This window comes from Hyaena hyaena, unplaced genomic scaffold, assembly GCF_003009895.1.
Source record: "Hyaena hyaena isolate Hyena2069 unplaced genomic scaffold, ASM300989v1 scaffold_12, whole genome shotgun sequence".
NCBI classification, from domain to species: Eukaryota; Metazoa; Chordata; class Mammalia; order Carnivora; family Hyaenidae; genus Hyaena; species Hyaena hyaena.
Window position 1 is genome coordinate 5,499,686 of NW_024080644.1, and position 18,589 is coordinate 5,518,274.

Consider the following 18,589-nt stretch of genomic DNA (forward strand, 5'->3'; position numbering starts at 1 on the left):
CGTGGGTTCGAGCCCCGCGTCGGGCTCTGTGCTGACTGCCAGCTCAGAGCCTGGAGCCTGTTTCAGAGTCTGTATCTCCCTCTCTCTCTGGCCCTCCCCTGCTCACGCTGTCTCTCTCTCCTAGAAATAAATAAAAATATTAAAAAAAAAAAAAAAAGAAAGAAGTCAGGCAGAGAAAGACAGATACCATATGTTTGCACGTATAGGAGGATTAGGAGGAACCTAATGGAGGACCGTGGCAGGGGAAAAGGGGGAAAATAGTTGGGGAGACGGAGGGAGGCAAATCATGAGAGATTCTTGAAGGCTGAGAACTGAAGACTGATGGGGGCAGGGGGAGGGGAAGGGGGTTGATGGGCATGGAGGAGGGCACTTATGGAGATGAGCACTGGGTGTTATATGGAAACCAACTTGACAATAAACTATTAAAAAAATAAAAAAATTTAAAAAATTAAAAAATAATATGGTCTCTTCTATGTTATGTGAATTTTGCCTCAAATGAAAAAAAAAGTCAATAGTGCAAGCCTAACTTATGTAGCAAAGGTTATTTTCTTGTTAAATAGGTAAAAGGCATCAAAGACAAAAAAGCATCAAGCATTACAATGATATGTTTTTGTTGTTTGCTTGTTTTTTTTTTTTTTAAGTAACTTGACCACCCTTCAAAAGTTAACTCATTTTCCGAGTGGGAAAGACTTGCCAGGAAAAAATAATGGCTGTTGTCAACCCAAAGCAGATCTGTATTACTTTTATAAAATTATGAAGATAAGGCTTACGATAAATTGGTGACATCATCTAAACTGCAGAGGCATGAATATGCTACTGTAATAGAGACTCTGAAATTTAATATAGGCCAGAAAATGAAATAATTAATTGTCTTTAAATGTGTGCCTTGACTTGAACTATAAACCAGGGAGCTGTCAAATGAAATTAGACACTACATTAAGAGACAGTCACTTTACAAGGCTTGCCAGTTTGAACATTCATTCCCTGTTTGACAACATAGAGCTGTATGCTCAGAGTTAAAGTTTAGGATTGGCTGAGCAGTAGTTCAGCAATGAATCAAAGAGCTTAGAGATACTTTGGTAGCTCTAACCATCTTTTCTTCCACTAAGTCTTGATAAGTGGAGGAACATGTTTGGGTTTCTTGGGCTAAAAGAAGCCAAGCACACATCCGGCGACCCAAAGAAATTATGCTGCTGCATTTTAATAAAAAACAAAGACTATAACTGGCACACTGCCACTTTTTTTTTTAATAGCACAAGATATGTTCATGTATACTAGAATATCAAAGGCATTAAGTTACCATTAGATATAGAAAATGAAGATGGAGACGAACTTTTTCAGATTAAGATTTTATAGACCCTTGGCTGGGTAAAAGCTACTGAAAGAGGAGAAACAAAAAATGCTAAGCTATCTTCATATTTTTAATTATTTTCCACAAATAAGACCTCTCTGCATGCCATCATTCAGCTATTCCAGATATTTTTTTTCTATACAACAAAGCAAGATTAATCCGTTTGAAGATTTATGGCTTAATATTATTCCTGTTTTGTAAAACAGGTTTGCTATTAGGAGAGCCTAATGAATTTCTACCAGAAGCTCTGTTCCTAAGGTAAAGACAGTAAAATTATCAACCAATAACTATATATTAGGCTAATAAATACCATGAACTGCTGCTAGAGCATTTAGAACATACAGTAAGAGAACTACGCTCTGACAAAAAAAATTCAGATGCAAAGCAGGTATAACTTAAAAAAACAAATTCAGGGCACCTGGGTGGCTCAGTTGGTTGAATGTCCAACTTTGGCCTAAGTCATAACCTTGCCCTTCCCGAGTTCAAGCCCTGCATCGGGCTCTGTGCTGACAGCTCAGAGCCTGGAGCCTGTTTCAGATTCTGTGTCTCCCTCTCTTTCTCTGCCCCTCCCCCACTCACTGGCTCGCTCTCGCTCTCAAAAATAAACATTTTGAAAATTCAAATTCTACTCAAACATTGTAACAAAACAATAACCTCCAAGTTTTTTTAGCAAGAAAAATCCCAAGAAATTGCTTTGTTGAGTATTGAGACTTTTGTCATTTTTGTCATGAATACACCAGTTGCTCAGGAGGTGGGAGGTAGAAAAGGTAGAATAAAGTTTTAATTTCCATCTGAAAATGATAAATACTCTAGCATTATGTACACAGTATTTTGTGAGCCTATTATACACATTTGTAAAATATTCATTCTCTCCCTTGTGAAAATATTAATTCTCCACTAAAATCTTATGATTTTATTTACACATGCTGTTCCTTTTAGTAATAGCATCTCCACTTGTCTCATACTATTCTTGTGTTCCATATGTATTATATTCTTCCTGTTAAGAAAAACCACAAAGACAAAAGCCTATCCATCAAGAAGGGTGGCTTTCACCAAGTAAGTGGTGTCTTAAGCCTCTGACTTTAGGCACCTCATACTGTGGGCTGTGTCCCCCATTTCTCAAAAGACTTTGATATTTGAAGCACTCAACTATCTGATACACATGTTTTAGCTGTTATCATAAATGGTGAGCCAGTTCTCTTTACCCATCTGTCCAGTCACCCATGCTGCAAGAAATATATGAATAAACACCACAGGGTTCTCTTACAACTCAAGTAAGATAACATACGAGAACTATCTATGAGTTATTTAGTGTTCCACAGATACTTGTTAGTATCAAAATAATTATATATTCTTAGAAGTCCTAAATACAGGGGTGCCTGGATGGCTCAGTAAGTTAAGGATCTGTCTCCTGATTTCGGCTCAAGTCATGATCTCATGGTTCATGGAATTAAGCCCCATGTTGGGCTCTGCACTGTCAATGAGATTTTCTCTCTCCTTCTCTCTCTGCCCCACCCGTTTGCATTTTTACTCTCTCTCTCGCTTTCAAAATAAATAAACATTTTAAAAAGTCCTAAGTACAAAGCCCTTGCTCAGAACTCATATATGTTTATCTATTAACATATATATTTACTATATATATACACACTATAAATACTATACACTATATCTAGTATATAGTATGCCTACTATATATTAAATATGGTAGATATTATATAATTCACTATGCTATATTGTATACAAAATATACTATGAACATATTATATTAAGTATATTTAAATACCATGTACTATTATATAGAATATAACTATATATTATATATGTAGTATATATATCCCATATACATATTTACTATATATAGGGTAAATCCAATTTTACTATATATATATAATAAATCCTGTATATATTATATGTATCCCATTTATATACTAAATATATATGGGATATAGAGAGAGTAAATGGGATTTCAAGAATATAAAAATGGACACTGATGGTGGGGTCGTAAAAATGTTAAAAACAAAAGTGTGCTCTTATCCTCCCACCACCATTTTTAAGATTTGGCTTATAATTTTTTTCATGTCACATAAAACAATGATTCATCTAACATATTTATAAATAACTTCTTTATCTAGTATCAAAATATAGTAAAAGAAATTCACCTCAATATTAATTTTAATTTTTCACCTACACTGTATGGTTTTCCAGCTGTGTTCTTTGTTTCCAAGCCTCCTCATTAGTGAGGCTAGTGCCATGTCTTTGTGATATTTTCCCCTGTTGTCCCTTTGTATGACACATTGAGCTATGTTTGTCAGAATCTTTGCCAAATCCAGTAAAAACTTCATTGTATGTTGCCAGGAAAGAAAAAATTTACCACACAGTAGCATCTTTTTTCCCCCACTAACAGTGACAGCAATTAGCAAGTGAAATCAGGCAAGCTAAGTAAAGCTTAGAGAGTAAAGGATGGAGGCTTCCAGACTCAGGATGTTAAGAATGCTTTTAAAGTGGACAACAAAAACAGTCCAAATGCTGCTATTATAAGCTTCCATGTGTTTGTAAAGCAGCATTTTTTGGAGCACTTCCCTTACCTCATCTCCAGGTTGGAAATATGCCCATCTTTGCAGATAACAGTACCATGCCCTATCCTTTATCAAGAACTTTTATTAGTTGTCTGACTATTTAAATAAATACTTGTTGAAGCACCTTTCAAGTAGGCTCCTAAAGATCTCCTTGCTAATGACCTGAGGATCATTTTGAAAAGGAAGAGAGGAAACAAGGAATGTGTTGCTCTGTCTCAGTGCAGCTTTCTTCTTTCTTCATGTGGTCATGATGAAATCCAACAATCCAAACATTATCGAAATCCACCTGAAGCCTGAGATTAGGTAAGGACCAAGCCACAATGAGTTACTCTGGAAACTTCTGCTGACAGCTGATTTAGGATCAGAATTAGTCCCAGAACCTTCAACAGTTCTTTTTAAATGTACTCATTTTTTCATATTTCTAAGCTAAATTTATTTTTTTTTTTTTTAACACTTCTAAACTATCAGGAGATTGGTGTATTTTGTGGCGGTTAGGAAAGAACCTAAATCTCTGGGGCTAATCAATCCCTAAAGAAATTACTGGAGAAAACAGGCAAAATCGGACTCAACAAGGTTCAGGAAGAAATTTTCCATCACTGATCCATAATCCCCGAGGTTACCTTCCAGGGCCCATACTAAAATGGGGCAAGCAAAATGCCTAGAGCACAAAACATAAGGAGGTACTCTCTGTCACTTGCACAACCCTAGTCCCAGCCCTGCTGCTTACAGAAACATCTGATCAAAAAACTGCATTTTAACTATCAGGAGACAAAACCAATGAAAATATACTTACTCAATAAGGACAAGAATGAGCTGCTCTCTTCTATTATACTTTAGAGTTCCCAACACACTTTTATAAGTATAATTACATTATGCCAACCACAACTTCCTGAAGCTGGAAGTGCAGAATATATGAATCACACTTGAGGTGGACAAGCAAATATAGGGGAACTCTAGGATTAGATCAAAGTACTAGAAGTAGAATTTTTTTCAGGCTTCTGACTCTATGCCCAGTACTCTTCTCACTAAACTACACAACACCTAGTCTTCCTCTGAGGTCTTTTATTCATCTGATTTTATGGCCTATGTTGATTAGGATAACTTATGAAGTCACTGGTGGTTGGTTACTATTAACAATAAAATGACTTTGAATTTGTCCATTGTCTACTGCCCATAAATAGCCTCATGGGAAAGGACAAATCAAAGGAATTCATCTAATGGTTCTTAATACCAGGCTTTAACATTTTAGGGGAAATCAAAACCATTTATGAATACCTCACAATGAATTTTTTAATAGTGTCATTGGTTGCATAGCAGAATCATTTTTTTGTTGTTGTTAATGTAATTATCAACAAGGCTTAGGAACCAATGGAAGTAAATGAGTAACTTTCCTAAGAGTTGTAAAGAAGATGGGATTAGGGCAGGTCTATACATATATCAAGTTTGAGCTGTCTCTCCCTGTACTGGGAGATGTTCAGAAAAGAGCAGAGACAAAACAAAACAAAAAAACACCTTGCCAATGAGCAGCATGTGGTCTGTTGGTCTTTCTCTGCATAGCCCTGCTTCAGACAAAAACTTTCTAACACTAACCAGAAATACAATTTAGATGTCCACAAAAAAAAAAAAAAAAAACGCTGAGTTGCAAATTTGATTTCCTGTATACATAGATTAGTATGGAGAAAGTCTAAATTATTTAAAAGCAAAGAGAAACTTACTCCTCCCCATGTTTTCTTGTGGTCTCTGGCAGGTCCCTGGATGATGATTCCCTGTATAAAAAACAGCAAATACACACAGTCAGATTCACAGAGACTGAGTCACTATATCGAATAAGTTCCATTAAGGCTAATGTGGTCAACATGAACATTTCATTTTAGTGCATTCCAATCTTGCCCCCTTACACAAATGTTTTCTTCATCACAAATAGATATCTAACTTTAGAGAAACACAGCATTCTGAAGGCATGGACTCTGTTATCAACTTACTATGTCCTTATTTATCTTCCGTTAGTTTCTGCCCTTGCCAGATAAAAGTCATCAAATTGGTCACAGGCTCCTTTCTTAGGAAGGCAGTGATATAAACAAAAAATGTTGGACAAAAACGCCAAAAGCCCAATTATAATAGCCAAGCTAGGATGTTATTAGTTTGCCTATCCCTGGCTTCTCTTCAGTGTCATTCTGTCATAGATCCAGTATCCTTCAGGGTTTAACATTTTTTTGAATGGTGTCAAACAGCAGTACCCTAATTAAATTATCCCTGAGGCAAAGCAGCCCTCTTACCAATAAAGAGTATGAATCAGTAACAGTGAATTACTGACAACAGAGATTTTGAAGGGAAAAAAAAAAAACACACACACACATAATCCAAACACAGGTATGCATGGAGGAATAGCAATTCTGTTTTTAAAAGATGAAAATGTATACATAAAAGCAAATTCATACCTTAATGCTTCATTTTCTTACAGGGCTCAATCACAGAACTACCACACATTTATTGTTCACATTCCCAACATGCAGCTAAGCACCAGAGAGACAAAATTATGACATAACCTATCTGTCCCATTAAGAAATGTATATCTACTTGAAGTTAAGCATATAGAGGAAAATGATACCATCAAGACGGCCATATAGGTCATTACCAACTATAGTGCCCCTCACAAAAAGACTAACGGTCAACTATCCATAGAAAAAACATCACTGTGAAAATTCCACATTAGAAGGGTAAGAGGACTAGACACACTCTGACACCACTGCCCTTCCCCTACAGTAGCACAGTGCCACTATGAGAGTCCCCCACCAGGGCCTATGGTTTCTACATTGGGAAAAGAGACCCAGGGGCAGACATCTAGCTTCCCTAGCACATGGGATACTTCCCAAGAAGCCCACTCATGTCTTGCCTCACAGGAATCACTGGAAGAATCTACAGGGCTTGACTACTGGTGAAAAACAGAGATGGAGAAGGGGGTGGTACTTACAGCAAATACTGCTCAGGTCTTGGCTGATGGCTTTCCTGCTTACAGCAGCACTCCTAAACAGAGATCCCAACCAGAAGCTCTGGCCTTCCACAGAGCTGAACCAGTGGCCCCCTCTGGCTTGCTTACGGAACTTGGTTGGCAGTTTTGCCTGATGTGGATCCCAGTCAGTGGGCCATACTGGTAGGGGGGCCTGTTCTACCACCTTGCCCAAGAAAGGAAGCAAATTCCCATCCCTGCCTTAGCACTGAGCATAACCTCGAGCTCCACCCATCCAGGAAACCCAGCCAGGGAACAAGAGCAGCCACAGAGCTCATCCTATAGCTCTGCTCCATCAGGGAATCAAACCGGCAGCCATGCCTAACTGTTCACCATAGCCTCCGACCCCACATAACCAAGGATCCTAAACAATGGCCTGGGAAACAGGGGGGCACAGCCTATTATACTGTGAGACACAGCCTAGCCTACAATCCCATCCAGTTGAGAAGCTTAGCCTAAAACCCTGATAAGCAGAGGAGCCTAGACTACTCGCCTTGCCTAATTGTTGAACACAGCCTGTGGCCTTAACAAGACAGGAAACCAAGCTGCTAACCCTACCCAATCAAGGAGCATATCCTGTGGTCTCAAGGGACAAGGAAGCCTAGTCAATGATCTTGCCTACCAGATGAGCACAGCCAATGGCTTACATGATCATAAAGACAAGGATGCAGCCTCACTCAACTCTAGGGCACGAACTGCAAGCCCCATATAAACACACGAGTTCAGCCAGTGGCACCATATGGTTGTAGAGCACTATCTGAGACCCCATACAACCAGGGGTGATTGCAGAGGCCAGCCTGTACCCCTGTCCAATCAAGGAGTTCAAACAGTGGCACCATACTGCCATGGAACACAGCCTGGGACATCGCAGAGCCCAGCTAGTGGCCCCATCTGACTGCGGAGCACAATTAATAGCCCCATCCAAACAAGAAGATAGTTGCCCAGTGATCCTGCTTGAACATGGAGCCCAGCCAGGAGCATCCCAACCTCAGAGCATGGGCAATGGCCTCATTGAACAAGAGACCCCAATAGCTAGTCCTGTCTTCCCACAGAGGCTTCCCTGCTAAAGAGAACCTGTAAAGTCTGAAAACAGAGACTGCTTAAACAAATGCAGAGATACCAATGCAGAGAACCAAAAATCATGAAGAAATAGGTAAATATGACATCACCAAAAGAAACTAATAATTGACCCTAATAAAATGGAGATCTATGGATTGTCTGAAAAAGAATTCAGAATGATCTTAAAGAACACCAGTAAACTATAAGAGACAACTAAATTAGGAAAACAGTGCTATGAACAAAATGAGAAGTGCAACAAAGAGAAATCATCAAAATCAAAATCATAGAGCAAAAAAATTATGACTGCAGAATTCAATAAAACAAAATGGCATTAGTATGTGCTTACCCATCAATAATTACTTTAAAAGTAAATGGATTAACCCCCCACCCTCCCAGCCAAAAAAACCCCAGAATGGCTGAATGGATCAAAAACAGGATCCCAAAGACACATGGTCTACTAAACACTCACTTGAACTTTAAGGACACATATAAAATGAAGGGATAGATATTTCAAGGAAATGATAACCAAAAGAAAGTAGGCATAGTTCTACTTGTATCAGACAAGATAGCCTTTAAGCTAAAAATGGTTACAAGAACGAAGGTCATTATATAATGAAAACAGAGTCAACTCATTAAAAAGATATAACAATTATAAATATTTATTCACCCAACATGGGAGCACATAAATACATAAAACAAATGCTAACACAACTAGAAGGAGAAATAGCAATACAATAATAGTTGCGGACTTAAATACCAACTATCAATGATGGATAGACCATACAGAGAATCAATCAGGAAAGAGCAGATTTAAACACTATAGACCAAATGGACCAAACAGACATAAACAGAACATTCCATCCAACAGTAGAATACACATTCTTCTCAAGTACACATGGAATGTTTTCTATGATAGATCACATGGTAGGCCACAAGTCTCAACAAATTCAAGAAGACAGAAACTATATCAACTATCTTGTATAACCACAGTTGGAAACTTCTCAAATACATGGGAATTAAACAACACACTCCTGTCCAACCAATGGACCAAAAAAGAAAGCAAAGGGCAAATTAAAACAAAATCTTGAAATGTAAAAATATAGAAACACAACATAAGAAAACCAGTGCGATGCAGTAAAAGCAGTTCTAAGAGGGAAGTTTATAGTGATGAAGTTTCAAGGAAAAAAAAATCTCAAAAAGACAATCTAACTTTGCACCTCAAGGAATAGTAAAACAAGAATAAACGAAGCCCACAGTTAGAAGAAATAAATACTAAATTAGAGCAGAAATAAATAAAATATAGGATAGGAATAAAATAGAAAAGATTAACAAAATAAAAGTTGGTTCATTAAAAAGATGAACAAAATGGACAAATCTTTAACTTGACCAAGAAGAAATAAAATCAGAAAGAGGACACATTACAAGAAATATCACAAATATGAATGATAAGACTACCATGAACAATTATATAACAAAAATTGGACAACCCAGAAAAAATTTGATACACGAGAAACATATAACCCACCAAGTCTAAATCATAAAGAAACAGAAAATCTGAACAGACTAATAATGAGTAAGGAGATAGAATAAGTAATCAAAAACTTCCCAATGACGAAGTCCTGGACTAGGTGGTTTCCCTGATGAATTCTACCAAACATTTAAAGAAAAAACTCTAATCCTGGTCAAACTCTTCCAAAATAAAAGAGAAGGATAAAAAACATAATCATCTCAATAGACACAGAAAAAGCATTTGATAACATTCAACATCTATTCATGATAATAATAATTAAAAAAACCTCTCACTGAATTGGATATAAAAGGAACATACCTCAACATAACAAAGGCCATATTAGAGAAGCTCAAAGCTAACGTCATACTCAATTATGAAAGATTGAATACTATTCTTCTAAGATCAAGAACAAGACAAGGATGCCCACATTCGCCACTCCTACCCAACACAGTACTGAAGACCTAGCCAGAGCATCAAGCAAGAAAAAGAAATAGGGGCGCCTGGGTGGCTTAGTCGGTTAAGCGTCCGACTTTTGCTTAGGTCATGATCTCGCAGTTCATGGGTTCAAGCCCCGCGTCGGGCTCTGTGCTGTCAGCTCAAAGCCTGTGTCTCCCTCTCTCTCTGACCCTCCCCTGCTCACGCTGTCTCTCTCTCTCTCCTAGAAATAAATGAAAAAAAAAAAAGTTTAAAAAAAAAAAAAGACTTCTTGTATTTTATTTCTTCTTTCTTCCTTAATATTTAATAAAGCCTTTTTGAAAAGAATCAAGCCACTTGCATTTGTGTCAGAGGACCCACAAAGGAAAAGGTTGCAAGGCATGGGCCAGGATTTTTTTCAAAGAGGACTTGCCTCTCCAGAGATGAACATGGTGGAGGGAACAGGTATCGGAAGCAGCTCTTTTCCACAAGAAGATGAAAACTTAGATGAAACTAAGGAGGATTACCTGTCAGCTGCCTCACCTAGTATTCCAATAGTAAACTTCCAAAGATCAGAATCTTGTTTTAAAGAGGGGCGCCTGGGTGGCTTAGTCGGTTAAGCGTCCGACTTTCGCTTAGGTCATGATCTTGCGGTTCGTGGGTTCGAGCCCCGCGTCAGGCTCTGTGCTGACTGCCAGCTCAGAGCCTGGAGCCTATTTCAGTCTGTGACTCCCTCTCTCTCTGACCCTCCCCTGCTCACGCTGTCTCTCTCTCTCTCTCCTAGAAATAAATAAAACATTAAAAAAAAATTTTAAAAAGAATCTTGTTTTAAAGAAAACTTCCTCACAGAGATATGAGGTTCAAGGCCTACTGTCCACATTACTCTCAAACCCTGAACTCCCCCAGTTGCAGGTTACCACCATGCTTCTTCTGATGCCAGGGTTTAGCCTGCGATTACTGCTCTGATCCCCTATTGCACTGTTCTCTTTTTTCAGCTGTGTGTGTGTGTGTGTGTGTTTGTATGTTCTAGTTTTTATACCTTTCTGACTTTCTGAGTAGGAGTATTTGTCAATCTTGATTCTCAGGTGCCCATCCTAAACTAACTATTACTTCAATAGTAATGGCAACACACTTAAAAAAAAAAATACACCACACTGGGGCACCTGGGTGGCTCAGTCAGTTAAGCATCTGACTTTGGCTCAGGTCATGATCCGTGATCTGTGAGTTCGAGCCCCGCATCTGGCTCTGTGCTGACAGCTCAGAGCCTGGAGCCTGCTTCAGATTCTGTGCCTCCCTCTCTCTCTGCTCCTTCCCCACTCATTCTCCTGTTCTTTCTCTCTCTCTCTCAAACATAAACAAACATCGGGGCGCTTGGGTGGCTCAGTTGGTTAAGCGTCCAACTTCAGCTCAGGTCATGATCTCACAGTTTGTGGGTTCGAGCCCTGCATCGGGCTCTGAGCTGATAGCTTGGAGCTGGGAGCCTGCTTCGGATTCTGTGTCTTCCTCTCTCTCTGACCCTCCCCCATTCATGCTCTGTCTCTGTCTAATAAATAAACATTAAAAAAATTAAAATTAAATTAAAAAATAAACATTAATTACACACACACACACACACACACACACACACTCACTCACACACACGAACAACAACAGAGGAGCTGTTAGCAAACTTTAAAAAATAAAAATCACTGTTCCATGGATTTACCCAGCCTGGCATTAAACACTCTATAACCAGGTTCCACCTTTCTTAATAGTTATACCACGCTCCAGCCAAATTGGCCTCCACTCGTCCTTTAAATATGCTTTAAACTCTATGCCTCTGCTCTTTTCCTCTGCATTATCTACACCTACTAAAATTCCATTCATCCTTCAATATCAGTGAAGCCTTTCCTCATTACCTCCTTTTCCTCTCAAGTCTCATACAATATGAAACTTAGGTGCTATCTAATAGGGATGTGCATACCTTACAGTATCTCTCAGACTGTCCAATTCTCAGAGGGTAAGCAATTTGTCTTCTATATCTTGTCTAGTTTGTGTAGGGCACTACACAATGAGGGTTCTTGTGGCCTACACAAACCAGACTTAGGGGGAAGTTGTGATACCAAGTATATTCAGGACACATTATGTTTGTTTAAGTTTCCCTCAGTATAGATCACTGCTTCAAATTACAGTCATTTATATACCACCTTAATCAATTTCATGATTTTTGCTAAATGCATTTTTCATCTATGCTTACTTAACTTCATGTTTTGTTTTGTTTTGTTTTTTAACTTCAGTATCCACTTTAGCCCTGTCCTGCAAAATAGTATATGAAAGCATGGGTTCGATGGGGTTTTTTTCCTGATGCATAGAAAATGTGTGACTATTAAAATTGTCAAACTTTTTCGGGGTTTCCTCCAGTTATTTTGCATATCACAAGCAGTATACTTTGTAAAACCATGTTTATTTCTGTTGTCAATTACAAAATATTTACTGAGTGTCTTACTTGCCAGGCACAGCTCTATTCTTTAGGACAGCTGTTCTCAACTAGGGGCAATTTTCTCACCAAAGGACATTTGGCAATATCTAGATATATTTTTGTTTGTCAAAACTGGGGAAGAGTGCTACTAGCATCTAGTGGGCTGAGGCCAAGGGATACTGCTAAATATCCTACAATGCACAGAACAGCCCTCCTACATCAAAGATTTATTCAGTCCATGATGTCAAAAATGTCAAGGATAAGAAACTTTGCTTTAGAGAAACCATGGCAAAGAAAAGAGACAAATTCTCTGCTTTTCTGGAACTTACAATCCAGTAAGAGAATTTTATAGATGATACTCTCCTCTAGCATATTCAAGAAAGATTCCACAGGCTACAGTTTAAGGATTTCTTCTCTGTGTGGATTTCTCATATATGGAAGGCAGGCTGGCACAAAGCTGATTCCTAGTACCACGGCCTCTCAATAGACACATCCTGATATGAGTTCCACCAACAGATCAGAGTGTATGGGCTTTGCCACCACACATACCAGGGGTTTGAGGTCTGTCCTGTCAATTACCAACTATATGACCTTGGGCAAGTTATTTCACCTCTTTAAATAACGTCAGTTTTTTCATCCATAATGGGGTATTTAACGGTAACCCTAATTTCATAGGCTTGGTAAGAGCATTAAATGATAACACAACAGTTCTTGATAACAATAAATGCACATTAAGCAGGACCTATGAGAATGATAACAATTTTCTTTTCCCAAAATGTCTTGGTTGAATCTAGTTCTGGTGGTTCATTTTCTAGTCTATCAATCTGGTTCAATATACTAAGTATCACTATTACTACTTAAGACAGGATAAAATAATGTATATTTTAGGAGCTGAATTTTTAAGAATAAAATCTGATTTTAAGGTTTTAGCTTCAGCTGCATGTATTATGAAACATGTACCATCAGTTCTTTAAGGCCTTCCCTTCTTATTTTTTAGGTCCTTTACGTGCACTTGCCTCTCTTTTCCCAGGCTTCCAGTGACAATCAGTCTGGAAACTCCTGATCCTAGTAGTGATTCTTCTTCCAGCAAACCTCTGAGATTCGATTATGTCCAGCTCTTTATTAGTATTGAAAACACTGTAAGCTACATTTTAATTTGTAGAGAAAACACTTCAAAGCTGGCTTTACTTTTCAGCCACGTGTCTCTCTCATGACTGGGTAGGTAGGTCAATCACTTCACTGTCCTCCACTGTACTCAGATACAGCATTACATTAAGTTCTAGCCATCCTACTGAAGGCTTTTCCCAGCCCTAGTCTCCTACTCTTCCCTAAGCCCCTAAGCTCCTTCCTATTTTTAAGGCTAAGAGGGCCTAAGGGTCGTCCTCTTTCCTCACAGTGTCTCTTAAAGCCCCAGCTCTGGTCAGCTGCCTAAAGCGCTCTGCTGTAAGAGAGGAGTTTATTCTAACTAGATTTCTCAGCGCTTCCCCTCTGTGTCTTCTCCACTTCAAATAATACTCAACTAGTACATGTTTTATATCTACAACAATAAGGCAGCTTCACATACGTCATCATATCAGTGCTTGCAACAACCTTATGAGGCAGGTACAATAAGATCTACTGATAAGCGATAAAACTAAATTTCAGACAAATTGATTCACTCATGTTCACATAATTAGTATATAGGGGCACCCCTGGATTGTTGTCTCTAACTTATCAACATATTCACATCAAAAGTGCTCACACTGGGGCACGTGGGTGGCTGAGTCGGTTAAGCATTCAATTCTTGATTTGGGCTCAGGTGCTGATCTCACAGTCCATGAGACGGAGCCCCACCATCGTGTTCTACACTGACAGTGGGATTCTCTCTTCCTCTCTCTGCCCCTCCCCAACCTGTACACATGTACTTGCTCTCTCTCTCAAAAGAAATAAACTTTAAAAAAGGGCTTACATTATAACTGTACATCTCAATGACTTCACAAATACACCTGTGTAACTGGCATCTAGATCAAGACTCAGAACACATGCCAGGATTTTAATCGAGAGTTTCTGACACCAAGTCCCATGCTCTTTCAATCACGTATGTACTAATTCCACACATATTTACTTATCACTTACTACACTTCAGTAATTTTGCTAAGCAGTGGGGATTTGATGGTGAATAAAACAGATGTGATTCCGGTCCTAATAAAGCTTAGAGGCTCTGGGAAGGTCATAATACTTTAATTATACATAAAGGAACATAAGGTATTAGAGGAATTGAAATAAGTTCAGTCTGGCTTCAGCATCACCAGCGAGAGAGAAGAGGTTGGAGTCAGAGATAAAAGGTCAAATCGTTCAAAGCTTTACTGGGGGAAAAGTTTGGATTTTATTCTAAATGTAGTGGGAAACTACTAAATAGTACCTCTACATTTATAAAGAAACCTATTCCCAAAAAGCCTGTTTAATTAATTTTTCAATTACCCTAACTTTTAGGTACTTATTATGTGCCTAGGCCCATTATCCTCAATGTATAATAATGGACATAGATGCCTGAGAAACAAATGTTTACAACAAATAAGTAGTACATACTAATATATTATAAATAAATTACAAAATCATTATAAAATAATTTTTAAAATTAATATATGCAATGCATTATTTTTAAGTTTATTTTTTAAGAGACAGAGCATGAGTGGGGGAGGGGGATAGAGAGGGAGAGAGGATCCCAAGCAGGCACCCCACTGTCAGCACAGAGCTCAACATGGGGCTTGAACTCACAAACACTGAGATTATGACCTGAGTGGAAATCATGAGTCTGATGCCTAACCAACTGAGCCATCCAGGCGCCCCTGCAATGTATTAATATTTATAGAAGCTGTTCATTCCAGTGATACACACAAGACAGCAATATCAAAAGTGCTGTCGGGTATTACCAAATTCCGTGGATACTTACCTTTTAAAATCTAGAGAGCAAAATTAGGTAAATAATGCAAATGAAGAAAATAACGCTTTGTTTCCATCTGCCTGTCAATTATCTTCAGATTTGGGTAAAGCAGTATGTAGCAGATTCAGCAAAGTCATCTTTTCAATTCAACAAATATATACTGTGTGACTTCTCTAATACTGTGTTCCTACTACTTGCCTAGGTGCTGAGGAGACGGCAGAAAAGAAAAGAGGGGAAAAAAATTCCTAGCTCTCATGAAAGTTACAATCTACATGGAAAGAAAGACTGCTTGTTTATGTAAACAAGCAAAATATCTACATGTTAAATCATGACAAATAATGGTACATACCAAAGAGAAAAAGTAAGACACCAGAGGAGGGCAGAAATTACTTAAAGATGATTTAAGAAACAAAAGAGATGAACAAAGGGGAAGGGAAAAAAAAGAGAGAGGCAGGGAAATAAACCACAACAGACTCTTAACTATAGAGAACTGAGGGTTGCTGGAGGAGAGGTGGGGGGGAGAGGGGAAATGGGCTAAATGGGTGATGGGAATTAAGGAGGGCACTTCTAATGAGCAATGGGTTTTAAAGGTAAGTGATGAATCAGTAAATTCTACTCCTTAACCAATATTACACTATATGTTAACTAGAATTTAAGTAAAAATTTTGAAAAAATAAAGGTGATTGTGTAAAATAAGCCCCTTTTTAATATTCTTCTTTTAGTAGCTTATCAACAACACAACTGTTGATGTATACCAGAGGTCAGCAAACTTGTTCTGTAAAGGGCCAGTGAGTAAATATTTCAAGCTTTCTGGGCCATACGGTCTCTGTCACAGCTACTCAACTTTGTTGTTGTAGCACAAAAGCAGCCACAGAAATGAATTTGTGTGTAGCTATTTCTAATAAAACTTTATTTATGGATACTGCAATTGGATTTTTATATAATTTTCACATGTCATGAAATTTTCTTTTAAATATTTTCAACCTTTTAAAAAAGTGAAAACCATTTTCAGTTCATGGGCCATACAAAAACATGCAACAAGCCACTATTTGCCAACTCCTAGAGTGTATAATGAAACAGCTTATGAGATTTTCATAAATCAATAAGTCAAAAGAAATTCAAGAAAGACTAGGATAAATATTATTGAAACATAAAGATCCAGCACTATCAGTAACAGCAGTTAGAAAATTCCCTAATAACTTTTAAGTTAGAGATATTAATTTTATATGACACTGAGACTACATTTCAAGTACCCAATAAAATATTAAAGATAATGGTGTAACTATCTAAATAGATCATGCTAAAGCTATAGAAGTACCTCAGAGAATAAAAAGAAGTCATTACAGACTACATCTAATGCAGATGCCCCATAAATCATTTGATGAAGTCATTTATATTTCCTAACAAAATTATTTCATCCACAGTGATGGTTCAGTTATCACATCCACCTCAATAAAACACAAAGCCATATACCCAGCCTTGACCTATCTCCTAACGTCCACAGTTCCAAACGCCACAAAGAAATCTACACCTGGGTATCATGCTACCACCTGACATCATGGATCTAAAATCAAATATTACTTTGTGCACCACATATATAAAATAGCTTCCCCTCTGAATTCTATAATTATACTAATTATGTCTTCATTACCTCATTCAACCCACGTGTTGTAGAATGAAATTTTAAGGTATTTAAAATTTTATTTCTCCTAAGGACTCACTTTTTTTTTTTAACTCCTTACCCACCACCTCCCCCACAAATAGCTAACCCATTCTGTTCTCATTGTTTCAAATGAAAGATAAGCTTGGGTCAGAAAAAGGGCAAAAAGTAAGTTTTCCTAACTTTGTATTCCAAGGTACTTGGGGGAAATGAGAGGTCTTCTAGCAAAATCAATCAATATGATTGAAGAAAATAATGAGAGCAAGGGTTCCCCCTTCAATCCCATTTACTCATTTCCCTCTTCCAGTCTAGAAAGGCTCCCTTGGGCTAAAGGGAGGAGAGAAGTCAGTGGAGCTCAGGATAGGCCATACCTGAAGGTACCAAACAGATTCAAAGCAATGGAGAAAGAATGAAATCCGGCCATGTGTAGCAACATGGATGGACCTTGAGGGTGTTATGCTGAGTGAAATAAGTCAGGCAGAGAAGGACAAATATCATATGTTTGCACGTATAGGAGGATTAGGAGGAACTTAAAAGAGGAACATGGGGGAGAAGAAGGGGGGAAATGGTGGGGGAAAGGGAGAGAGGCAAACCATGAGAGACTCTTGAATGCTGAGAAACAAACTGAGGACTGATGGATGGTGGGGGGGAGATGGGCATGGAGGAGGGCACTTGTGGGGATGAGCACTGGGTGTTATATGGAAACCAATTTGACAATAAACTATTTGTAAAAAAAAAAAAAAATGAATAAATAAGCTTAAAAAAAATATTCAAAGCAATGGGCCATTTTTAGTGAAGGGCATTGCTTGAATGCCCAGGAGTCCTTTGGGAGTAGATTTAGCATCAACAGACCCTAAGGGCAAACAAATGGACAGAATCTTTCCTGATGGTATATGGTGAAGGCTTCTCTTGGAGAGCAGTCATCCTCTCACTGATTTCTCCCTGCTAGAAGGATGTCTATTCATGCTTGAAGCTTTATTCAGTGCTCATCCAATTTGCTCCATGTGGATAGCCCTCTCTGTAACTTCCCTGGACCATATGCCCTAAAGAAGAACAGAGCCCTGGACATTCCATGATGGTGATGGTGGTAATGGTGATTATAGTGATAAGGGCAAGTCTCATACTTGAAATTAGCAAGGTGAAGAAGAAAAGAGTAGGCTTGGGTGGGGGTGTAGGCACTAGGTAACCACTGGCCTGATTTTGCACGGTTTTTTGATCTTTGTATAAATGGAATCATAGTGTATATTCTCTGGGAGCTAGCTTCTTTCACTCAACTTCATGTTTGTAAATTTCATTTATATTGTTACATGTGGTTATAGTAGATTTATTCTGACCGACTCCTTATTAGGTATATATGCTATTCATTCATTCATTCTACCACTGGGGGACATTTGGGTTGTATTCCAACTTAGGAAAAGTAGTAAAATGCACCCCTATCACATGGGTTTACGAGTGGAACCATCTAATATAACCCAATCAGTAAGACCTAGTCTGTCTTCCTTTGCTGTATCTCTAATACCTGATCGCAGTCTTTCCAAACTCACCACTATAAAATCTAATCATATTTCTTCAAGTTGACAGTAAGCTTCCCAAGGACAAAAAAAATACCTTAATTCTCTGAATCTTTCATA

General features: G+C 38.2%; 1 protein-coding gene across 1 annotated transcript in view; it reads right to left on the reverse strand.

The window, feature by feature from the left end:
- Positions 1–18,589, reverse strand: part of PRRG1 (proline rich and Gla domain 1) — a 139,592-nt gene that overhangs the window by 82,185 nt on the left and 38,818 nt on the right. The window contains exon 2 of the mRNA XM_039256063.1: positions 5,643–5,693. Coding sequence (XP_039111994.1) covers positions 5,643–5,652 — 10 coding nt within the window. The 5' untranslated portion in view covers positions 5,653–5,693. The remainder of the gene's footprint in view (positions 1–5,642; positions 5,694–18,589) is intronic.